The sequence below is a fragment of the Leuresthes tenuis genome, unplaced genomic scaffold (assembly GCF_036924035.1).
Source record: "Leuresthes tenuis unplaced genomic scaffold, fLeuTen1.0.hap1 SCAF_8, whole genome shotgun sequence".
Taxonomy (NCBI): domain Eukaryota; kingdom Metazoa; phylum Chordata; class Actinopteri; order Atheriniformes; family Atherinopsidae; genus Leuresthes; species Leuresthes tenuis.
Genome location: NW_027325362.1, coordinates 8,451,526 through 8,477,728, shown reverse-complemented (window position 1 = coordinate 8,477,728; position 26,203 = coordinate 8,451,526). Strand labels below are relative to the sequence as shown.

Here is a 26,203-nt window from a genome sequence, read left to right as displayed (position 1 = left end):
TCACTTTCAACATTTCATGTTTCCCATGTTCAGTTGTGATTAAAAAATTGGTTTATGAGATTTGCAAATCATTGTATCCTGTTTTTTTGGATTATATTGGCTGATTTTGGTGTCTATGGTTATGTCAATCTTTTCTGTAAGTGTTTCTGAAACACACACACACACACACAATAAACAAAACACATATAAAAATATATATATAGTGGAGATGCTGGGTATACAAATCTTAAATGTGACCTAAAGGTAATCCTTCTAGTCTTGCAAGTGATTTGTAAAATTTGGTTGGACACTTTAATGGTCTTTGTTTATAGCTTTTATTGCCAAAGCAGTGAAGTTGTTTTAAGCTGCTCGATAGTAAGCTGGCAGCAATCCATAGAGGATATAAAGACAATACACTTGTGAAGGCTTTAACCATGAAAAATAATCTTTTGCCTCACTCTGCTGATCCATTCTCAGTAATGGCTTCATAATGCCTCTAAAAGATGGACTTTTCTGCTGAGTGTTGTTCTGTCTTGTGTGAAATAAGTTAAGCAGTTCTCATAAGTAAAGGCTAATGTATCTTAAGCTAAAAAACAAATATACATCTACAAACATTAAGGCTGTCTCAGAATTCATAGTTGTAATTCCATTATATAATTATACAACCTGAAAATTGCAAGGTTCAGAACTTAAAGACAGAAGCTAGTTTTTTTGCCTTAGTGAACTTCCATCAATCCCATCAAACAAAGCCACCCACCAGCCTTGTTTCTCCTATCCTTTCTACTCTAATTACCTCTGCCACACCGTAATTATGTCTGGCTTGTGAAGTGTACTAGCACCCTCTGTTGACTGTTCTGTGTCAGCACACAGCTGCAGGACAGACATACTAAAATATTTACTGTTGATACTCTGCATCTGAACAGTAGCTCCTCTGCATTTCAGTGAGCTGCTAACATTGCCATCACATGTGATAACATCATATTAAGGTTTTGGTTGAGGAATTATTAAGTGAGATCTGTTCCTAATGGCACTGATTAAATTCTATCTTAGAAACTATGTCTTCACCCTCAGTCTCTGTCTCAGTTGTGTGTTACAGTTTTATTGCTTGGAAATGTTTCTGAAGATATCATTTATCCTTGCTGTGCCTCTGCATCAGCATAATATATAGAATTTATGCCATAACATGATAACAAACAGACTAGTTTTGAGAAGAAGAAGTGCACAAGGAACAATGTAATCACACAGACAGTAATTAAGCATGACTTAAAGGCAGAGGAGTTGCACAAATAGGTGTGAGTAGACAAGCAATACAGACAAATGGCTGGACAGTAAAAAAGAAGAGAGCCGAGCCATCTATTCATTCTTTGTTCCCTCCCTTCTCTGGGTCTGCATGGGAGAAGGGAGAAATGTGAGCTTGCTTTTACAGGGAGGGAGTGGTGAGATAGTAGATGGGAGGGAGGGATGGAGAGGGAGAGTTAGAAGGAGGTAGGGACGAACATTCGATATAGTGAGATGAGAAGAGAGGAGGAAAGTGAGACGCACTGAGAGGAAAAGGGAGGAAGGGCGTGAAAACAGAGGATGATAGAAAAAGTGTGATAGATAGATAGATAGATAGATAGATAGATAGATAGATAGATAGATAGATAGATAGATAGATAGATAGATAGATAGATAGATAGATAGATAGATAGATAGATAGATAGATAGATAGATAGATAGATAGATAGATAGATAGATAGATAGATAGATAGATAGATAGATAGATAGATAGATAGATAGATAGATAGATAGCTGAGGCGTGCCATATAGTTGTAGTGGAGCAGTACTTTTGCTTTGTTACACTCACACTCTTTTCACACACATACACGTGCATTTACAAACACCAACACATTCATTTTTGCTGTGCTGAGGGGTGGACTCCTGTCCCCTGTGACTCCAGGAGAAGAGGGGCAGCAGCCGATTCACAGCTCACACACTTTGTTTCTGTTATTACACACACCAAGAAAAGTACACGTGTTTCAGAGTGAACGGACAACGAAGGGATGAGCCATGAAGGTGAGCTCCATTTACATATATTTATGTACATAATATCTATCTATCTATCTATCTATCTATCTATCTATCTATCTATCTATCTATCTATCTATCTATCTATCTATCTATCTATCTATCTATCTATCTATCTATCTATCTATCTATCTATCTATCTATCTATCTATCTATCTATCTATCTATCTATCTATCTATCTATCTATCTATCTATCTATCTATCTATCTATCTATCTATCTATCTATCTATCTATCACACTGTTTCCACCATCCTCTCTTGGATTGATAATAATGTGCTGTGGATGAGAAAGCGATGAGTGGCTTTTTGAACTTGGTGTGTGTGCTGGGGGTAGTCTTGAACATATTGTCGTGCTCGAGGACAGAGGTGTTGGCGGTTTTCTGGTTTATCATACTTTCCACAGACATTTTATGAGAAGTAGCTCAAATACATCTAAATGTACTTCGCACAACTCTTAATATGTGCATGTCTCCATCACTGTGTATATCAATTTATTTCTGAGTGCATCTAAAAAAGTTCTGTATTGATTTGAGAACATCTAATTCTCAGGCTGGTATATTTTGCTAGGACTCTAGTGTCCACAAGGTAAGATTTCATTCAACCAGTATTGCAGAAGCCCCATCTTAAAAGCACTATTACAGCTCCTTTAGAACTTGTAGAACCTGTGAAGTGCATCTCCAAACCTGTGAATCTCTGATGGTTTACACGGGCAGACAGCAGAGGTTATATTTGGCAGCGAGAGGTAAATTGATTCAGAGTGGTCTTTTATTTATTTATCTGTTAATTCACTATGTTCTACCTGTTTCCCATATGTTAGAAATGTCTTACACAAGTTTGAACAAAGTGGCTGGCGTAGTGAGCGGTGATATTGTATCATTTCCTACATTTAGACTGCATGTATGTTTTAAAGGAACAATGCAAGCGTTACATTCTCTCAAACAAATATTTAGTGCTGTTAATCTTTTGAAATGACTTTGATGTTTCATGAAAGAACTTTAGTATTTTTTACATGACTGAACAGAAGCAGACAAAAGAAAAAGATGGTTAGTTTATTGAGAATAATGAATGTAAAAAATAGGACTACAACATTGGGATAAATGTTGGACTGGAGCTACAACAACAGAAGCTTGCAGTAAAAGATTATTGATGGGGTAATATGGAAATACTGATAGATGGATTTTTTTCTGCACAAGTAGGCTAGAATACTGGAATATCGTCATGGGAAGGATCAGTCTTCATCTTTCGAGAAGAAATGTGGTTGGAAGAAAACCCCTGAGTGATAGTGACTGGAGATGACTTACTTGTTTAGTTAAATTAAATCAAAGACAGTCAGCAATGTTTAAAAGTGAAAGTAAGAATATTCCAACATGCACAAAGTGAGGAGAAGTCAAGGTATATAAACTACAGCTGTGTAGTCTAAAGAAAGCTGTTGTTTGTGCGGCTATTTGTAAAAAAAAAAAAGTCTTGGAGCATAAAGATTCTGGTGCAATGGAAGATGAGTAGCATCCATCATGCCTACTGACTACAGTACAAGCCAGTGGTGGCAGTGTTATGATCAGGGGTTGCCTCAGATGGTGTGGTCAAGCTTCAGCAAAGTCTAAGGACTTATTTTTATCTTAGTTCTTTATAAAATACATTAAAAAAATCATTTTGGCACACCTTTTTCTCTAAACTGAAGTTAAATTTAACTCTTTTGCATGTCTGTAAGAGGTATTAACTCATCCAAAAAATGTCTCTGATTCTTGAAAACTCGGCTACAGTGGCAATAAATTGGTCAAATGCACCCACAATAAATAAAGTTTTAGCAATGTGTGAGCTGTACCAGTTAACATTTTTAAATTGTTTTTGTTTGTTTGTTTCTATTTTGCCATACACAACCTCAGATATTTTCTTTTTTAGTAACTGCTTTTTCATACAAGAATGTCAATTTCCCACTGAATATTACTGTGGATTATAGTAAAATTCCAAGTCTAACAGTAGGCATACATTCATCTCAGAAAATATGTAACTATACAAGACTGTGGTGCAAAAGACGTTTTACACACTTACATGCATTCAGTAAACCTTTGATCATTCATGTGAATAAAATGTGCTTGGATTAAAACATTTGTCATTTGAGAAACAACTTAACTTCCTTGGAATTTTTTTTTGTGCAAACTGTCTAAAATTGTTCCTACACTTTTCTTCATGCTTGTCTACAAATGAAACAAGCGAAGAATTTTGAATATTGTTTTGTAAAAGTAGTGAGTGAGAGCCAAAATATAAATGGCTGTATTGGTCAGGCTATAAAAGTAATCAGTAAACAGTTGTCTCACCGATTCTGGATACTTTACGAAAAGTATCCAAAAAGTATCCAGTTCTGTGTCCCTTTGCATAGATGGTACAAAATAGCACAGTTCCACAAAGAGTGAGATGTCCCCACTGCTGAGAACAGGAGTTCTAATCAAAGTACATTTCCATCATAACACAAATGAAAGAATGCTGGAGGAGGAGATCCAGACGAAGCTCGTCGAGGTTCACCTCACCATGAACTGACCAGCTCCCACTGGCTGTTTTAGTTAAATCACAGAGCAGTGCTCGATACATGACTCAGACCCAACGCAGACATCAGGCGCCCCCGTTACTGGATTTTACTGTAATCTTATGCAGCCTGTGTCATCAGACAACCTTTGACAACTGTCAGTTAGATTTAAGACTTTTATAGAAAGATATCCCATGACCATTACTCCTGGTTTATGCCTGTCTTTGTCTTTTATTCTCCTTCTTCTTTATCTCTGTTTCTCTTCATTCCTTGGTGCAGTCAGTCTTTCAGCATGAACGCAGAGAGCACAAAAGGGCTGCTGGGCCAACATGAACTGGCCTTAAATATGACCGAATACGCTGAGACTGTCTAACTGTGTTGAGTAGGAGAAGGAATATCAGAGATAAGAGAGACCACAAAAGCAGAGTCAAGAGGATTTGGATGACAGCATGATTTGAAAATGTAGCACTGCATGAGAAGAGGAAACCATTTTAATGATAGAAAGATTGCTTGGCAGAGAAAAAAGAGAGAGTTTTGTAATTGCTCTCACAGAATGTATAAATTTGCTTGGTACACACTCCCACACACATTTCTGCACACACAAGCATGCAAGGACACACAAGATCAGACCAAAAAGCCATCACACCACTATGTCATACGCCAGCAAATAGTCGAGCCAAAAACACCTGAAACTGTATCCATGGCAACCAAACTACTGGCTCCTGCAGAAACATATCAGTCAGCACATTTTCACTGTGGGATATGTCTCCAGAGACTGGTCTCTCTGGACAGATCTCACTTCCTGCCGAAAAAAGAATGTTTTCTCTGGAGTTTCTGTTGGCTGAACTTCGGGGTTAAAGTGGTGTGTGTTGACTATAGAGACCGTTGTATTTCAATATGCCTCCTCCATCCTTCTCTGGCTTTATTCTTTACTAGACCCAGCTTATAAAATGCATCTCTACTATAAAAAATTAAAATACTTGTACTGCGCATATAGAAATGTATTATTTAAATAAGGATGTAAAACACATTTATCCAAATTAGCAAATAACAAATATTACAGCTAAGGATTTACCTCCCAAATTCTATTTACATATTTTAAATGTCATGGACTGGAATGCAGTATCAGATTTAGTTTCAAGTTATTGAATACTAACTTTTATCAAAGTTAGAAAAACACCAGACTGAGTTGAAAGGCCAATTTAGACTTCTGCGTAAAGCATTTCTGAATAAATGCTGATTCTAATATGGTGTTTTTTCTGGTGCTGTCATATAATGACAGTCCTCAAGGTGTTACATGAATGGTGAGTGTGTCAGAAACTGGCTTTGCATGCCTCATACAATTGCATAACTCCTGCTGGGAGAAAGTGAATCAAAAACTGGAAAAAAAGAGCGTGTATTATGCAGTAAATGCCTACATAGATCAGCAGTACGTGGTGTCTACACTGTCAGTTGCTGTCTAAAGCCTGTTATTCAACTGACGTTCCAGTAGAGTGATGCAGAATCGCATGATGTATTTTTGTGAGGATTCAGGTAATGGAGCTAAATGAAAGAACCCAGACTTGATTTGATTTCTTTAAGATGCTTCACCTCTGCTCCGGATTACTTTATCACTGGGAATAACTGGGGTGTCTCAGGCATTTAATTGTTTGGGAAGTCTTCGAGACCTTCAGAAACATTGAGGTCACATCATGTGAGTTGTTAGGTGTGAATGTGTGTTGAGCTGTCAAAGTAGGGGTCCAATGGAAAAATAAAGATAAAAGATGAGGTAAAGTGTGGGACTTTAAGATGATTTACTTTGACGCAATGCTGTATTGCATGTAGCTGTAAAAGTACGGCGTTGTTTCTGTTGTACAATTAAACCCCCATGAGTTTAACACTCATCATTCAATAAGTTTAAACACATGAAAAAGTGATATTTTCAGCTGCATTCATCCTCTGTCTCTTTGTTTTACATCACTGCATGTGTAACGCGCTGTTATCCATTTTTATAGCAATATGAAATGCTGTGGAAAGAAAACTTATACCATAAGAACTATCATACTTCACTTTATGTACTGTTCAATCATGTGTACACAGCAGCTCTTATTGTCACTTTCAAGGGCATTTCTGAATGAAAGGTGAGGAATGTGGCTGCAAAAATGACCTGAATAGCTGAATGTCTTTGCTTTCACAAACTGATGAAGCCATTATATATTGTGTGGCTAATAACACCACCATCAGTCACTTACAGACCAATTTTGAAATTGCTCCCCAGACATTTTAACCCCATTGTCACCCATCAACTCTTGTGACAATAATCTCTAAAAAAAAAAAAAAGCAATGGACAAGATGTTTCACACTGAAATATTTGTAGTCCAACTGGCCCTGACTAATTAGCAGGCTTTGGTTACATGTATGTAAACTCTTTGTGTGGAGTGAAAAAGAGGCAGAATGCATTTGATTGAACAATTCTTAAAAATGTCATCTTCTGATAATCTTGCCTTTACTAGACTTTTTTTTAAATATACTTGTATTGAAACAAATTCGGGTGACAAAACAGGAATTTAGTCCAGATATCTGTCATACAGCCTCACTGGATGACCCAAACACATTTGTTGGCACTCACAGTAGCCAGGTCACCAGAGTGATACAACTTAGAATGACATACTCTAACAAGTCCAGTGGTCTTCATTTAGCACGTCTATCCCAATTCCAAAATGGTTGCCATGCTGTGTCATGCTGCAATGATTTTCTTCTTTTAAAAATAGTCTGTAAACATCTGGGAACTGAAGAGACTACGTTAATGTTAGTTTGACATGTGATTTTATTTTAGAAAGCACAACACAGCTGGACCTCTGCTGTCATAACCTAATACACCCTGCACATATCAGCCAGCTCAACCACATCATTACTTGGTGCTATAAAATTATCACACTCCATTGTTCAGAAATTTCTGTAGCACTCTGTGTTGCGTCTCTGTGTTGTCTGAGAGTGACCTGTCTCACCATCTCCAGCTGAGAAACTGGACCACTGACAAGGCAATAGTAAACATGATATCTTATACACTACAGAGGCTGATGAGGCTTGTAGGTATTCTTGACTGGAATTCCATGTAAACCTTTTGGGACAAGCAGGTACTAGCTGATGTTCAGGCTCATAGAGAGTGACAGTGGACGTATCTTTTGTTAAAGTAGCACCCAGAAAGTCTTCAAAGATTGTGATAGAGTCAGAATCTTACGTTCTTGATGTTATATGGATGTCTGTCTCAATAGCAAAGTTCTCCCAAAAGGGTTAACAGCTGATCGATTTTGCATCCCATGAAAAAAATCAGAGACCTATTCCAGTCCTTCAGCTACTACATTTACTACACTGAGATAACTCACCACCAACGTTTTGCGGATTGTCTATTGTATGCTTATATTTGTTAGAACAATGATACTTTGACTCTGCTTGCCATGTCATTTTCTGAAACCTGCAGCTCAGTTTTCTTCACTCTCACACACACACACGCAAACGCGAGCACACACACAGACACACACACACACACAGAAACGCTGATTTTGAATTTTGGATAGACACGTTATTCATCATCCTGTGCTAACAAGGGATTAACCATGCAAAACAAATTATGTCTCTTAGAACATTACACAATCTTAACAGAGAGGGAGCAGTCTGATTTATCCAAGCATTAATTATGAATGTGACTGATGCAAAACAGAGGCAAGGGAAGAAGATGATGTTGAATCTTTATTGGTCAAAGTGCAGTGATGTATAGGCCAGTCTTACAAGAAAATACGTTAGAGGAACATTTGTCCACCTAACAAAAATACAATGTCAAAATATAGACGTATATTCTGTGAGATGAACAATTAATTTAGTTAGCCAGTTGTTTTGCACAGGGTAGTTTTCAGGCAATGTGATGTCAACTTCTATGTATCCACAACCATCAAAGCCTTGCCGCCTGTTTTTTAAAAATGTATTTTATAATTTTTTATTCCTACCCCTCATGTTTTATTATTATCTAACCCTAACCAACCATGACTAACATTGAATTAGAAAAGTCAAATGAATGAACTATGCACTCTGGTGTGACAGTTTGCAGTGTTAACATGATGTAACATACTGTGACACTACCTTTTGCAATGGTTTCACACAATGCAAAACGTAGGCATGATCCGATTTTAAAAGACAGACATAAACGTGTGATGGCTTTGGAGCACATAAAGTCTAGTAGTTTTACACTTTTCGAGCCTTTTGACCTTTTGAGCCATTGCTTCGTTTTGTAACGTAGATCAATATAGGTGTTATATATTCTGTAGTAAGATCGGGTTGCATTGTTTCATCTGTTCTTCCACACATTTTACAGTTTAATACATCCCTCTCAACCATAATAATGCATACCAATACATTAGATAGTTTGGAGGCAGGAGTCAGATTAAATTTCACTAGACTAATAATTCACCTGTATAATTCTACTGTTAACTGTTGTCTGTCTGACATATGGGGTTGTTGTGAAATGAGCAGTGTGCCTCTATTACAGCAATAAATCCTGTGTGTCCGTGATTCATGTCTCTAATAGAACAGTACATCTGTTTTGCACATGCAATAGCTGCACTCTACACTTCTCATTAAGTCGTTGTTCAATTAAGAGATGTATTAAATTTACTTTAAAGAAAATCTTTAATGGGGACAATGACTATGTACAACTTAAAAAAGTGGGGGGGTAAATCAGATGGCAACAGTATTGATATTTTAATTCATGTCCCACAATAATTTACATCGAAACCTCTGCAGTGAACATGTATAATTGTTATTTTTGCCATTTTCTTCACTTTATTCACTATGAACATCCTATATATTAAAATATCCTTTGCCTATCACCCCTCTGACCGGGATAATTGGAAGAACAAAGTCTGAGCCATCAAGGCACACATTATGCCCTGCTAGTTATTAGATATTCGACTGCTCTGATAACCTGGTCAAAGGAGGAGATAGAAGTCACTGATATCAAGACAAGACAGCTCCTCACAATACATGGAGGGTTCCACTCCAAGGGAGGGAGGCCGGGGGCTAGAGAGCCACCTTCCAGGTTGAAAGAGCAAAGATCCAGGAATACATCAGGGGATGGCTCCCAGTGATGAACTGTCAAGTGAGTGCCTCAAGCAGCTGAAGTCCAGCAAGAGAGAGAAGTCATCATGGAAGGATAAGCCTGTGCACTGCATGTACCACCCACTGATTGAAGAAAAGGCTGATAGTGCTATCAGTGGCAAGAAAAGGCTGGTCAGAAAGATGCTACTGAGGCATTAATAATGGCAGCTCAAGAACAGGCGCTGAGCACAAGAGCAATAGAGGCCAGGGTCTACCACAGCAGACAAGACGTCAGGTGTAGGCTGTACAAAGAGGCCTCTGAGACAGTGCAGCACATAGTAGCAGGGTGTATGATGCTGTCAAGTATGGCATACATGGAATGCCATAACTAAGCAGTGCGAATAGTCTATAGGAACATCTATGACAAGTATGGGTTGGAAGTTCTAAAGTCAAAGAGGGAGATACCTCCAAAGGTGGTGAAAAATGACAGACCTAAGATCATGTCAGACTTTCACATCCACTCTAATGAAATGGCCATGGCTAACCAACCAGACATTTTGGTGGTCAACAAACTACAGGAGAAGGCAGCAGTGACAGATGTAGCAATCCCAAGTGACAGCAACATCAAGAAGAAGGAACACGAGAAGCTTGAAAAATATTAAGGAATGAGGATGTCAGGGGCAATACAATATATCACTGAAAATACAGATTAATATGATGTATCACTGAAAAATGAATACATGTATTTTATTCACTAAATCTGAATAGGTTGCTTCAGGACTGCTTGTGCTGAGCAAAGTTTTTCATGACAGGAGTGTTATTGTGCAAAAAAGTCTAGAATCAGTGATTTTAATGTTTTCTGCCTGTCCTGATTTTGTCTCTGCTTCTAAACTTCTTGGTGTGCTAGCTCATTACTGTGAACATCAGCTTCCCAGAAGTCTGCAAGAGGGAAAAAGGGCAAAGAGAAACAGCAGGCTGACAGACTCCCAGTAACAGTCGCACAATAAACTTCCATCCACTCTGCTTAAAGTAAAAAGGAATGTCAGGCAAAAATACCTGCATAAATGTCTAACAATACAAACTGTTGAGAAATTAAACTGATACACCAGCCAAATGTTCTCTCGGGTGAAAATGTTGGAATGAAAAGCAATAACAGCTAAATAGTTATCTGCTTTGTGAGGCTGTAATAACACTGTTTACAGCAAGATCCCAATATCAGTATTACAATGCAAGCAGCTTAACAAACATTTTTTTGAAAAAAAAACGTGAAAAAACAAATGGAAAGCATGGTTACAAAGTAACTGATGTTTTAAATCAACAAGGTTAGTAAGTGAACCATAAATGCACACTTCATAGTGACACTAGGAAATATGAAGGGCTCAGTCACAAGATTTAATCCACTGCACAAAAATAAAATCTGTTAGAAATTCACACAAAAATCACAAATGCAATCTCAGTGTACTTTAAAGATACAGTCCAAGGGTTAGGCAATACAATTCAAATGATTATTAGGTTAGTGGAGGAAAGCATCAAGGCTGGCACTGTGATAATGTATCGTAACAAAATATCCTTTTACTGTGGCTGATGTATTACTAGCTGATGTATCACGCCTCCTTGACTAAACACAAAACATGAAGAAACATAAACCGGGTGTCGTATTGAAATACAGTTCTTTGGAAGCCGAGCTGAATGGCAGGAGAAAAATGCAGATTTCATATTCATGAGCAGGAATGCAAAATTTTCCTTTAGTGACTGTTTTCCATTTTTCCATGTGACTGGGCTGGACTGCCAGGTCTGCACCCAGCTTTCTAAACTCAGTCATACAGGATTCAGCTCCCTCTCAACCACTGCAGTTCCTTCACTAGCATCAGCTGGCACTGTTGTTCCTACGCACCAGACAGTCTCAATCCAGACTGTTTTTATTTGTGGTTCCACAATGAGTTACCAAATGCTATTAGAACAGGAGCATCCTTCTCTGCCTTCAGGAATCTCTTGAAGACTAATTTATTTTGATAAATTCTCGTTTCCTGTTTCTTTATGGTTGTATCTGCTGTATTTGTACTGTGGTAGTTAAATAGATTTTAAATTATTTAGAACTTAATGAATACCTCTGGGTTTTTTACTGAGCCGAAGCTTAATGCTGTTCCTCACCCAAGCTGTACAGTTGCTTTGGATGAAAGTGTCAGCTTAATGACAAAATTTGAATGAAAGTCGGGGAAACTTGTCCCACAAAGAAGTTAAGTCCCGACAAAATGAGTACACACACACACCTAAACACACACACACACACACAGCTGACATCCAAATACAGAAATCCAGGAACATAAACCAACAGTAACCAAGTTTATTCTTGTGAACGGACACTTAATTGCAGAGCTGCTGCTGATTGGTCTGCTTCAACTAAAGACACAAAGACACAAGCACACAAAGCACAAATACAAAAAGTGCTGTACTCTATAAAGTCCAGTATTGTCTAACTTTGCCAAAAAGGTTATTGGTTTGCTGCTCAGCTTTATTTTAGCTGCACTGCAGATATTGTGCTGAAACCCCTTCTGCAAAGAGTTCATATCTTTGTGTCCAAGGTATACTTCAAAGTACACATTTTCAGGTTGTTTTGTGAATGAACCTCTTTTTTAAGAGGGTTCGTCATTGCACAAAAAATCTTCAGCACCTTTAAAAATCTAAACAGTTCTTGAATTATTAAACACAGAGCATTACGCTTTGGTTATTGGCTGGATGTTATGTGTTGAACTTTGCAGCCTACAGTGGTCCAGATGATATAAACAGGAAGAGGGGAAGAGTTGAGCCCTTACTGTGAATCATTTCAGTCCCCCTCTGTTGCCCTTTCTCTTCCTTTCTTTGTTCCCAGCCATTGTGGAAAATTAGCCGAGGCCTGTGGCTTGTCAGGGTATCAAGCCCAAGCAGCTCTTCTGGCAGAACTTTAATGAAACATTTTTGGCTCACAAAGCATGTGTATGCTTGAGTGGGTATGTGTGTGAGCAGATACTCAGTAAACCATCCTCTGTCTACATCCACCAGCTGAGCCGGTGTAATTGAACATCCTGCTGATTCGGCCACAAACACACGGTCACATACACAACACATGCACAGGCAGCGAAGTGTAGCTGATTGTGATGTGACCATTGGCAATAGGATACACTCACTATTATAGATATGCAGGAAATGCCATCAGATGGTTAGAGGCGTGGAGAAAAATGCAGCGATCTGCAAAAAAAATCCACTTTTTAGTAAGAGGAGAACGCCATACAGTAATCTAGCCAACACAAGTGTGCTTCTTGTGTGTCCTTTCACCCAAAGGAGCTTATTATAAGAGTAATATAATGATCATATTATTGGATGCATGGAAGTATCACTTCTCCTTATGAAGAAAATTATTAAGGAATGAAAAAGACTGTGTCGGTGTTTAACTGAGGTAATAATGCAAGTATTGTCAACTAATCAAATGAGATAAGATGATAGAAGAATGGTTTTAGAATAATCTAACTGCATTAAATGATAGCGCCAAATAACAACAAATGTCATCTTAAAAATGCTGTCCAATTCAACCCAATTATAACCCATTCAATTGTAATACAATCATAAACAATTGAAATCAAATTATTTAAAATCCAAATAAGCCCAATTCATATAAAGCTAGTTAAAAAAAGTTTGCTGAGCTTAGGAGGCCAACAGATTTCACTGAATCTTCTCTTTGATTGAATCCACTGTCATGAGCATGCGCGAGGTGACACGGCAGTGGGGTCAGCAAACACCATAATACCAGACCAGGGATACCTGCTGAGAAACAGAAGCGCAAGTTAAGGACAAAAATAACCTCACATGAAGTTGGAGAGAGAGAGCAGAGTGAGAAAGGGTGCTCTGTGCATCATGTGCAGTCTATGCACCGAGCATGGACCAAGCAGTCTATGCCTGTAGCAGCACAATTAAGGTGTTTCACTGTAACCAAAGCCCTGCCTACCTAGCTTTAACAAAAAGGAGAGTTTAAGCCAAATCTTAAAGGTAGAGCAGATGTCTGCTTCCCGAACAGAAACTGGCAGCTGGTTCCATAAAAGAGGGGTCTTATAACTGAAGGCTATGTCTACCCTTTTACTTTTAAAAACCTTAAAAGGTAATTAAAAACGCAAGATGGAAAAAATGTGGATATAACACAACATGAAGTGAGACACACCCAGAAAATGCAGCTTTCAAGCATTTGGAAGATGGTATAAAAGGATGTTTTTTAAGCAAAGATTCCCGATCTTTTATTTCCATCAAGTGGTTTATACATCTTTAACTAACCTAATGCTTTTGGTGCCAAAACTTAACCAAACGGCTATTAAGATGGAACTGAAAAGAGTGAGCAAAACAATTTATGTAGAAAACTAGTAAACCTAAATACTATCAGAATAAAAATCAGTGAGCGAGTTCTCAGTGGTTAAATGTTTCACATGCCTGCTCACCAGCCTGATAGGATTAAGGAGGAGAAGCCCAGGATGTTTCTTCTTTCTTTGAAACCAACAAGACTTTTGAGCAAGACAATTTAGATTAAAAACCTGTGATAATTATACCTTCATTAAATTATAGATTTTAAATAAACCACATATCAAGATTTAGACTGTCTGAGTCAACACTAAAGGTAATTTCCTATAATCAGAATCTATCAGAAAATCCAATATTTTCTGTGTGCTAATGGATCACCAGAACAATTAAACTGCTTCTCATTAGAGCATCTATGATGAATTTTTCATGAAAAGAACTCTGCAAAAGACTCCAGTTTCTCTTGGCTTTATAAAGCTTGATAATGCGTTCCAGCTTATTGTTGCTCACATGATTTTTTGTTTTGGTTCACTCTCACCACAGGCTCCCATGAGAGTGGTGAGAAAAAGCTTGAAAAACCAATTGTATGCTTCCTGCACCAGTTGGCAATCCACAACAATTCCCTCAGATGTTAAAGCTGATGAAGACCAAATTCAGAGTGAAAACAGACTGAATATTGGGCTTGAAGGCAGAAACATATGAACACATACAAAATAAGAACAAATAAACTCAAACATAACAAGAAGACATCAACTACAAATGTTATCCATCTCAGTCATGTCTTACAACCCACTAAAAGTGGTCAGTGTTGCATTTACCTGCAGAGACACTGCCCTCAGACTAGTTTGCTTGGCGGGTTTTATTGTGCCATTTGTTTTTCCAGAGGATGTGACACCAGCCAGTGGATGTGAAGACTGTGAATATAGTGATAAGTTCAAAGCACCATCTTGTGGCTTCTCTTTCCTTTCTGTGTGGACATCTGTGCTTCACACATGTACACACTATCTTGGCAGAATGAAAAATTTCACAGAGAATCCACTGATGTGGCACCTTCCTGCTGGGTTGTTTGGAGGGGCATAAATCAGTTTTCTTTTTCTCAGATTGACTTCATAATTACGTGACTGACAGCAGGTCATTTGATTTCGACAGCAGTGGTTTTGAAACTTTTCGTTTCATTTTAGTCACACCATAGGGCAAGCCAAAATCTCCACATCACGCCTGTGTTTAAACCTCTGCAAAAACCTGTAAATCATACATCATCATGATTATCACTCTGTAAATGTCTATTTAACTTTTATATACAATTTTACACAAAACTAAATAACTCAGAAAATACTTATTTTGTGTTTATGCATTTTTTTCTTTCTATTTGAATTCTTGGTGATCCTGAAGAGAAGGCCACTAGCAAGTCTCATTCAACAGAGAGACATACGTCTTGTTGCTTTAAATGTGGAGCCACCTGTGGAGTTCTGGACACCTATTTTGCCCTGGGACAGGTTAGGTGTGTCAACTATTATGAGGCATCAGCTCAGCTCCACTTGCATGTACCATGGAGTTATCAGCCACTTTCACACAATCCAACAACCGATCTCGCTGCCTCTGGTAAGGTTAAGATCCTTAAGATGAGGTAGCCTAAGTTTTTTACATTGTGGAAGCAAAGTTTAATTTCTGAGTACCTTATCATTGGGAGCATCATTATCATCAGGCAGGTGACACTGCACTGAGGGCTGTTGATGTAATCGTGTTCACCCGAAGCCAGAAGACAGATAACATTAATTAAACTCTCAGACAGATATTTTTTAACCTCTTGTGTTTGCACTATGCAGACAAGCGACCCATTTCGCCTCAGATTTTTATGCCCTCCACTGTTTGTTAGGCTGAGGAGGAGCCAAATCTACCACTTTCATTCTCAAACAGTAACAAAATACCAGGGTAGTCTAGCTTTAATTTTACTCTGTAAAAGGAACTCCTCTGTTTAAATAGGCAGCAGTTGGATCTGTTTGCCATATCAAATGAAAATGATGCAAAAATGACTCGATGTTTTTTTTTTCATAGTTCATCTTAATTACAATGTTTCAGTTCTCATAAAAAAATTTCATTGCAGGTTTTATGAATGTACTTCAAATTCAGTATAAAATCAGCAGTCACAACAAAGAAAAATAATTGAGTACAATTTATTTGAGAAATTACATGCAAATAACCTCCTTGAATATCTTTGAAATATAGTAAAACAACCAAAAACAGAGGATGCTGTTTGAAAAAAAATATTTGTCATTTACCTCACAAGTGTATTCTGTTTCTGTGCTGCAAGACTCTCAGATAACCGGACAAAGAAGAATACTTGATGAGAGCTGAGTGGATACAAGGATAGATAGTTGTTTTCGGGGGGGGGTTACACTGGGTTTAACTCTCATCATCGTCAGCATGGTTCTCATGTAATTTTAATGGGACTATAATTGACATATTGATTTTGAGAGTAAAGCTGGGGCCAATGTGCAGAGCTTCTTTGCTCATGAGGAAGGCATTAAAGGCAGAGTGAGATAAACTAGGACAGAATGGATCACAGAGCAGACGTTACAGCTGTAAATGGGAAGCAGTAACATTTTACTAATTATAAAAAAACACAATATGTCATCTCGAAATGTTACTGCAGAGTCTTCAGCTCATAAGCGAATGAGTTTCAGAGGATTTACTGCTGGAAAACCTTCCTCATTTGATTTTTATGTTAGAAGATGCAGCAAACTGCCATTGTTCATTCTGACATTGTCCTTGGTATGTAGAGGTACAATGCAGATTTGTATTTATAAAAGTACAGGGACTTCTTGTTGAATTTAGGAAGTTATAACAAAGCCTTGGACTGATTCTAAATTATATCCATGTCAAAAGTAAGGTCAATCAGTCAGTCTAGGCTATAAATTTTAAAAAAAGAGCTCATCGTTTTAAGAAGGTTGACGATTACTTTTGTTCAAGCAGAAAAAACACTGAATACATGAGGAAAACATAGCTGCAGTGTAACTTCCTGGTTATCCGTAACACTAACCAACACACTCTACTAAAGTCATGTTGTGACTTTTACTGTAAAAAACAGCTACAGAAAAAAATACAACGTCTCAAATTAACCACAAATTCATTATTCACTCACCTATTCTGCCCAGCCCTGAGGTTTAACTTGCTAAAGTCTGGGGTTTTAGGTCAAAGTTTCTAAGGTTGTTCAAACATATATATGTGTGTGTGTGCATGTATTAAAGAAACATTTGATTGTGTCCCCAGAATCAATAGAAATTTGTTCTAAGAGATGTTACAATAAATTCCTCATGCTGTCATTCTTCGATATTCTCTTTGTGAAGAAATATTCAGATTTTCTGTCCTCTCGTCCACCCAAACCTTTGACAGTCTTCCTGTTTATCACATGCACACTCTTAGAGAGTTTAAGGAATGTATATCATCCTTTGCAGGTCAGGTTCAGGTCTACAGCTGCCATCTGCTTCCACAGACAAGCAATGACCTTTGCCCATAGAGACAGTTATCGAAAAGATCAAGGAAAAGGTCATCCAAAAGCTTCTGTGAAGGAGAGATAGGCTATGTTTCCTCACCTGACTGATGCATAAGTGGCTGTCTTAGTCTAGTTGTACTTTTTCCACTATAAAATGTTATTTTCAACTGTCCTCTGTAGTTAAAGACCTTATTAGAGAAGCTATACAGAATATTCAAGCTTTGATTAGGATTGGCAGTGTCAATTTTTTTTGTGCAGTTGACACACATGAAGATAGATATAAGCTGTAAGTAGAGCATCACTGAGTTTAACAACCACCCATCACACCAATGTGCTACCATTAATCAATCCTGATGGGCTGAGACACGAAAATATCCACAGGCGTTAGAAGCATTCTCACTAGATCACAGGAGCCAATCAGTTCTAGGCCTCCCTGGACAGAGAGAAGCATCAGTCACACTGCCCACTGTCGGAACTTTCAGGCATCAATTACTTCCAAGTCGAAACTGTCTGTCAGGTGGGACACACTGCAACCAGTGCAGCGGAAATTAAATAATAAATTATGATCTTCATTGCAAGGGAATTGAGAGTTTCTGCACAAACTTACACATAGGCTACTGCCTCTGTGTCTCGGCTACCCTTGTAAAGGCATGGCATGGTGGATTAATCTGGGTGATGGACGATTTCAGCAGACCTATGAACATTTCAACGTGCTAACCTTCACCCCCGCGAGGGAATAGATCCCCGGTGGAGAGGTGCGGATAGAGAGATGAAGTGAACGGATTGAGAAACAACAGCACAATTCCCTGAGTGAGAGTTTTTTTCACCGAGTGTAGGTATGTGGGTATGTGACTGTCAAGAGTAAATCTAGGGTAGATTGGAGCTTCTGGGACTGTCAAGCTCTCTGGTCTCCAAACTGCCTTGAGGGGTGATGGATTGCCTTGCTGCCGCATATTTAATTTACACAGCAGCTCATTTTAGCGGAACTTTATTTTTTGGCCTTATAGAGTATTGGGGGGAGGAAACAGTTTCCAACCTATAGAAAGAGCATTCATTTAATTTTTCACATAAATTTAATCAAGGCTCACGAATAATAAATAATACAGTCAAGCCACATAGATTACAGTATAATAGTGTGTCTCTGCTACGACTAAAATTACAAATTTGACAACATTTCAGGCCATTTACCCTCTTCAACATTTTATGTCAATAATTATGTCTCAGTAACACAATTATTTGTGTACATTTTTGCTCAAATAATTTCATAAGCCAAAACTACGGTGTGCCCTGGTGACCATATTGTCATTTCATGCAGATATGAGAGTTATTGTTGTTTTCTCCAACAAATCAGATGCATAAAAAGTATGGAAGTGTAATATGTGTCTCTGTGACCTTTTTCCAGACAAATATTCAGAAATTTAATATTGATAATCTAATCAATAAAGAAATAGTCTGGTATTTTCTGTCTAGTTAAGATAAATGTGTTCCTACTACACTTCTTGTCTGAATGTCGTTGTATCATCTGCTTAAATGGCGAGTTTCAGGGAGAAAACATGTCAGTCATCTCTTCTGATGCTATACATCATCCTGTTAGGATGTATAACTTTATATCCTATATACATATACACTTATTGGTGATCTCTGTACTCTTTGCCTCTGTTTAAAGATTACAGGAGAAGTCTGGGGTGTTCATTTTACTGTTTCATTAGAAAGAACAGCAGAATAATAAATATTGATCTCAGAGCAGGATGTGGACGCCTTCTTCTCTTGAATGAATTGACCTTTATCTATCGTAATTAAACGAAAACCTAAACCTAAAGCTGCCGACAGGAGTTAGCACTATCTTCATTTTGTGTTGGAGTTTGTGAGTTATTTCTGTGCTTCTGTGGCTTTTCTTCAGATGTTTCAGTTTGCTGTTGCACTCCAAAGACATGCCTGTTGGATTAATCATCTCAGTCAACAAAGGGAATATGAATGTGCAATGTGTGTGTGTGTGTCTCTCAGAATATTGATTTAGGATAAACTGGATTAAATGGATGGATGAATGGATGGATTAGCATTCAGAAACAATTCAGAAAAACAAACAGCTAATATGATATTAAATTCATTCTGATTGTGTTCATATCAGTGTGTTCAGATTAAGGCATTTTTATTCCTCTTTGGCTATTATTCAGATTATTAGTGGGGTTAATGTGGAGTCCTGCAGACAGACCCAAACTGCAGACAGAACACAGGAAAAAAGTGCCATGATTATTTTGCCTGGAATTAGCAGATATTTAATGTTTTTTTAACAACAAATGTATTACCCTTGTATCTAACAATTGAAACAACACTCACCATTAATGATGCTTCAAACAGAAAGATAGTGCCAAAAATGTTTGTGAAAAGTAACCTTGTTGGTATAGTTGAGGTTTAGAGAGGTGTCTTTTATGCTGCGTCCTTGTCTTGTGTGTACTTGTCTTAAAGACGGATGATATTCTTGCTCTATTGATTTGATTCAGTGATGCTGTGTGGACTGAGACTCGAGCCAAAGGCAGGAGCTCTCTCTGTTAGCAAAACAATTTTAAAAAGCAAACAGAAAGATAAAATGGAGAAAGTCTACTCTTTTTTTTTTACAAAGGAGAAAGTATAAAAGCATCATCAGTCTTTGACCATGATGTGCTCAATATCTCCTAAAGAACATGAAAAATAAATCACATTATTCATTGTTACGCTATGTATGCAGAAGGTCATCTGGACCCATAGGAGCAATGTTCTTTATTCACAACTGAGTTTACAAAATGAAAAAGCATCGAAATACCATGACACAGTGTTTAATCAACATAAAGCAGAGCAAGGCAATAAGGTAATGAGGGATTATTATTCTAATGAATTCAGATACATCAATGCAGAATATTTAAGTTTAAGAATCTGGCAATCTACCGTAGTTACTGTGATGTGCTTCACAGTAAGATGTAAGAAGTCTCTGAGACATCACAAAAACAACTATTGAGGACAAAAGTTTTGGATGTGCATTTTTCATATCTCCAGTAGGACTTAAAATAGAGCAATGTATATTGACACACCTGATAAATCTCAGCTGAAGTTAGCTGGCTAGCTTGCATTAGTTTAACTATTGGTGCTAATACTGTATCCCACTAATACTTGCAAGAAATGTGTTGTTGGTCTCTCCTCAGTGCAACCAATACAACACTCATTAATTGTGACAAGTGATCAGCATTTGTTTGTTATACTGCATGTAGCTACACCTGTTATTGTGAGCACAAGTATGAAACTAGCAAATGTAAATAGTAATTTTGACCTTTAGAAAGTTCATTTTTGGGGGGAAATTATGTAATATTTTTTCCTGCCAAGAGTAAATTGAGATGACTGATGTTGAATAAGTTCCAGCCAGTTGAGAATGATTAAACGTAGATTTTATCAAATAAGTTGATGTAGTATCACCATCTTTGTCGTTTTGGAGTCAGAACTGATCATATTTGAAGAAGAAGGTGGAAATAGTGATACTTGAACCCCTTACTGATATTTGAGGCCTAACATTTATTCAATTTTGAATTACTCTTAGAGGGACCACCAGCACACTGCTCAGGTGGAGAGAATCTAGCTGGTGATAATGTAATGACTTCTGGGAAAAAGATTTGTTGACTTAGTATATCATGAAAAATGTTGATGCTGTTTGAATGAGAGTTTGTTGGAGCCAGCACTAAGCAATCATCAGTGGATTTGTACTCTGGCACTACCTCACTGGTTTCAAGTCTATATACTATGAAAATTTTATATTCAAATCAATAAGTGAAAACATCTGTCACTGCTCTTTCCAGTAACAAAGGAAACAAAATTAGAGATCAGTTACAGATCTGAATATATATATATTTGACAGAGTCAAGCTAAGTACACCCTGCTGCCTTTCTTCTTTTTTTTTTTAATCTAGGCAAATGGGCTTCTCATTCTGGCACAGTGCACAGAAACGAGGGTGCTATTGATTTTCTAGTCTAACTCTCGACAGCAAAACAAATCCCCAAATGTCAAGCTACTCAAGATAAGTAAAACTGGAGCATAAAGTTAAGCTGAATGAATAAAAATGGACAAAGTGGCAATGCAGCTTGTTAAATGGGTTTGGTGCTTGGTAGGACAACAGATATGATATGTCAGATGTGGCATTACATTAGTGTTCTTGTTATTACAGCACATCAGTGGTATATAGCCATTGGTTGTCCTGGACACACACAAACACAGTTTTGTGGCAGACGGGCTGTTCCAAGCTTCTTTGAACTCCATGTCTTTTGCCTCCTCATTTACTTTGGCTCACTGACGTTGATATCGGACCATTTTGGGGCCAGGCTGACTTTCACAGAACTTTTATACTGCTGATCACTGAAAATGGTTGCTTATGTTGCAGAATAAATTCAAGACAGGAACCTTCCTGCTGTCAATGTCTGATGGACATATACAGGGCCCAAAACCTGTGCACAGGACTATCATTGTGAGCTTAAATTAATTAAATCTATGGGGACATCTTTTAAAGAGTTCCTTTTCCACCATCACCAACAAGAGTGAGCAGTTCCATAAAATCACAAGACTTGACAGAATAGTCAAACAGACTGGTAGTGGAAAAATCTTCAGAGACATGTATCTCTGGGCATCCAGCCATTACAATGGGCCAGGAACCTGCTCATTTATTCCTTTCTTTGATTTGACCAGTGGTGTCAAGTTGAGGTGATTATTCCTTTTTCAAATTAACCAGAGATGGAAAAGGGGCCCTCTGCCAACTAGCCTGTGCACTCTATGATTCAAAGTCAACTCTATTTACCTTATTGCCTGGAGGATATTTTCTACTCCTCCACAAGGCTTTACCATCAGCCGTTCTTCGTCCAAAATTCTGTTCACCTTTGCACAATGTTGCCTGTTACATTAATCTTTCTGAAAATCCCATTATTGGCACACTAGGGAATGTTCATAAACCACAGTCTTTTCCCCTGGGAAGGTGAGACCTATTACTTTGAAGTCCCATTCTTATAAAGTTCCTATGAATATGATTGAGATAGGGCAAAGTTGTCCGATGTCTGGCAGAGGGCTGTCGCCCTGGGTTCACTCAGGACACCTGAGCAGACAGCTAAACTAAAAGCACACTGTCTCTCTGGAGAGGAGTGGTTGATGTCACTTGCTATAAGACAGGAGCATGCAGTATTTCAGACGTGGTGAACTGTGACAACATGTTTGGAGCAGCACACTATTAAGATAGAGAGAACAGAATGAATGTGTTGCACCTCTGTCTTAGTAAAATACAATAAAGTACAACATGTAAGTACTAGTACGAGTAGTGGTAACCAAACAGCTGTGAGGAAGCATCAGAACTCCAAATTTGAACATTCATTATCTATAATCTCTAAACAACAAATCAAAAAGACATGAACAGTTTTGGGTTTCACATGGTAGTGACAGCAAATTACACTTTTACTCGCTGTGTGTAATGTGGTCATTACATAATGATGGACAGTGACATGTGACAGTGAAACAGATGCCTGACAAAGAGCTGTTTTGCATACAGTTTTGTATATATATATATTTGTTCAAAGGCAAAAAGCAATTATCCAAAAGAAGATATTTTGTGAGTTCACAGAAAAAGCCAGAGTGCCAGGAGACAGGCTCAAAGTGGTGAACAGAACATTTGCACAAGCCTCAGTGCATCTGAGAGCAGAAACAGAGTTTTAAGGTGCAGCAGAGCATATCTACATGCAAGCTGAGACTTTTCGAGCGTGAGGGCAAATATTAAAGTGAGAACGGTAAGATAATCTAGTATTTTTTTTAGGCTACAGAAGTAATGTGGCTGACACTAGCTGTGATTATAAGAATTATTTAATGACAATTTTTTTTTTTTCAATCTTCCCACATTTGTGATTTGTCCTTGATCTCAACAGATTATTTCAGTGTTTGCACACAGCTATGCTTGTATTGTGGTTTACACAACTTTGAGATTGCAGCATTGTTACCTTCATTTAAAATCTACATGAAAGTCAACAATAATGTTCATGTTGTGGCATGTTCTTGTGCATGTGAGCAGAGCTACAGTGCTGCAACATCAATATCGATCACCACAGAAAAGTTAAAAACGTCTCTGGATGACCTTTTCAGTCAAACACAGACACTCTCTCAGAGTAACAGTCTCTGCTCCAGTGCCTGGCACAAATATCAATATTCTTTCAAATGTTTGTCGGCTTTGAAACAGGGCAAACAATTATTCAGTATTTTTGCAAACTAGTTTTTCTCTATATATACTGTTATGTTCATCTCAAATGTACTGTGAAATTATGTAATGATAATGGCCCCAGTCCCAGTTTCTGCCTCACATCCAGGTTATAACTGCTCCTTACATCACACATTTTCCAAAAGCTGCGTTCCCAATTGTATCTTGCATCGGACCATTAGCAATAGATCCCATGGGGTACTGTTCGGCAAAAATGATTGAAATAGGTGGCAAGTGTCTCTTTAACATCAGTGCCAGAATCAAGTTGGATGCTTTTTTTTTTTTTGTCTCTTGACTGTATTGTATCTTTGGTTTATTTTATTTTCAATTTGTTATTGTCTTTATTGTTGTTTTCCATCAACCTGCTAGGATCGACAGATGTAAATTTGCCCGTGGCTAAATCTGGCACATTTACCTGGCTCACTGGGTGCATTAATGCGCACTGTCCTTTTTTGATGAATAAATCTAAATCTAACATCAAAAGGTTTTTACAGCAGACATTGCTGTTGATGTAAAAAGAGTATGTAGATACTTTGTCTATTATACATCTACGTCTGTAGCAGCTGCCACTCCCCTGTCAGTCTGCGTTATTTTCTGTGTTTATCACCTACGTGCATATACCGCCTTTGAAATGCAAACTGAGCAACATCAGCAACATCTCTTGTCTTTTTCATACTATTTTATCTGGAACTTGTATCTCCCTTAAAGATGTAAACACTTTCACTTTGAACATTTACTGATCAAAGTTTAAGTCTTTGAACATCCTTTCCTCATCCTTTCCCTGGGATTTGATGTATTTCCAGGGAACCGTTATCATAACATCATGTCCCTACAGCCTGCAGTAAAAGACTTGTGTCACCTTGATCACAGACTGTGAAAAAGACTTAGGACACTTGTGACACCCGTCCAAGAAGAACACCTTCAAATCAAACATCAAATCATTCAGTTCTATTTCTGAGGAGAATCGCTTGTGGTTCATAGATGTGTGAATGGATTATTGCTTCAGCCAGAGAATTTAATTTGGCAATGAGAACAGAGAGAAAGAACAAATACATTTTCTTTGTACTTTTGTCGAGCAAACATAAATACCGACGAAGAGTTGGTAGCCTTTTGGAGCCTCCACTGGAAGAAGTGCAACTTAGCATGCTTACACCATGAATCCAACATTAAATGGTGACAACTGTCACTTTGATTGGATATTTGATGAAAACTGGAGTTTGCCATATGACTAAACCAAGTTTAAATTTGCACTGATTAAAAGAAAGAGTCAATTGATTGTAGCACATAAATCCTAGTAAATTTATAAATTGTTATTTTCTATACTTTGGTCTTTGGCTTTTGTTACCTTTAGACAGAATCAGATAAACTGCTTCCTCCACTCCCTGGCTTTATGCTAAACTGACCAGCTTCTGGCTGTTGCAGTAGATGCATAAATCCTCCTGTGAAGTTGTCACTGATATAGGACTTAAACCTCACAGAAACATACATTAACTTGTTTCTTGGAAAATAAACTCTTTTTTTTCTGTCTGATAAATGAAAGAGTAAAGGTGGAGTGAGTATACTGAGAAGACAAAACAGAAACAGAAATAGAGGAGACAGGACACAGACAAAGTCAAACAGTAAACATTGTATAATGACTAGAATAACTCTATGAAACCTTGCTTATATCAACACACAGATTGCTGAAGAGGCCTTGTTAGAGAGAGCAACCAGACATTTTTCTGAAATGAGCTGCAGTCTCCGCATTTTGCTCAAGGGATCAAGACACTTGCATCGTCAGCACTCACTTGAAGAGCGTGACAGCATGCTGTCAGATATTGCTCCCTTACTGTCAGTCATTCTGCACCCCTGGCATTCAAAATCTACTATACATGAATACACACAAGGATCCACAACCTCTTGAATGGCACACCGACTAGCTGGAGGTGCTCCTAAAAGTAAATCCTAAACTCACACGGCAGTGGTGTTAGAGTATCAACTCCTACCTAGTTTAGTTGTTTTGCAGTTTGTTGGTGTGAGACAGAGAAATATTAAGATCAAACACATTAGAGATTTCAGATCAAATTGACACCCAGCATGCACCACATAATTTAGGCAAATCAACCCTATTGAATATAAATACAGTGTAGTCTGCATCTGCACAGTTACGTCTGGGGTTTTCTGAGCAGTCAAAGTTTGGTCATCATTAAACTGCATATTCCTGCTCCACTTGATTGTCAAAAGCAGTGTAATTAACCACCTTGACCAATGGCTCATAAACACATAGTAATAAATTGTATTGATCACAAGCCACAACATAAACTTAAATAGTAGGATAAAGTTGGTATCTCTGGTAAATTATTTGCATTACAGGCTCTACATGAAACAGTAGTGGATTGCTATAACTAATTTTTCCTATGGTATCGTCATCTCATCAAAAATTGAAAACACAATAAATGTTAAGCTCTTAGACAGAACAATGCTTTGAGCTGATGCTTTTTCCCCTGCATTTAAGTGATAGGCTCCTCCCTT

At 37.9% G+C, this 26,203-nt stretch overlaps 1 protein-coding gene across 1 annotated transcript in view; it reads left to right on the top strand.

Annotated features, from left to right (window-relative positions):
• Nucleotides 1–1,754: 1,754 nt before the first annotated feature.
• Nucleotides 1,755–26,203, top strand: part of LOC140312844 (inactive phospholipase D5-like) — a 56,914-nt gene continuing 32,465 nt past the window's right edge. Inside the window, exon 1 of the mRNA XM_072390686.1 lies at nt 1,755–2,034. Within this exon, the coding sequence (XP_072246787.1) occupies nt 2,029–2,034 (6 nt within the window). The 5' untranslated portion in view covers nt 1,755–2,028. The remainder of the gene's footprint in view (nt 2,035–26,203) is intronic.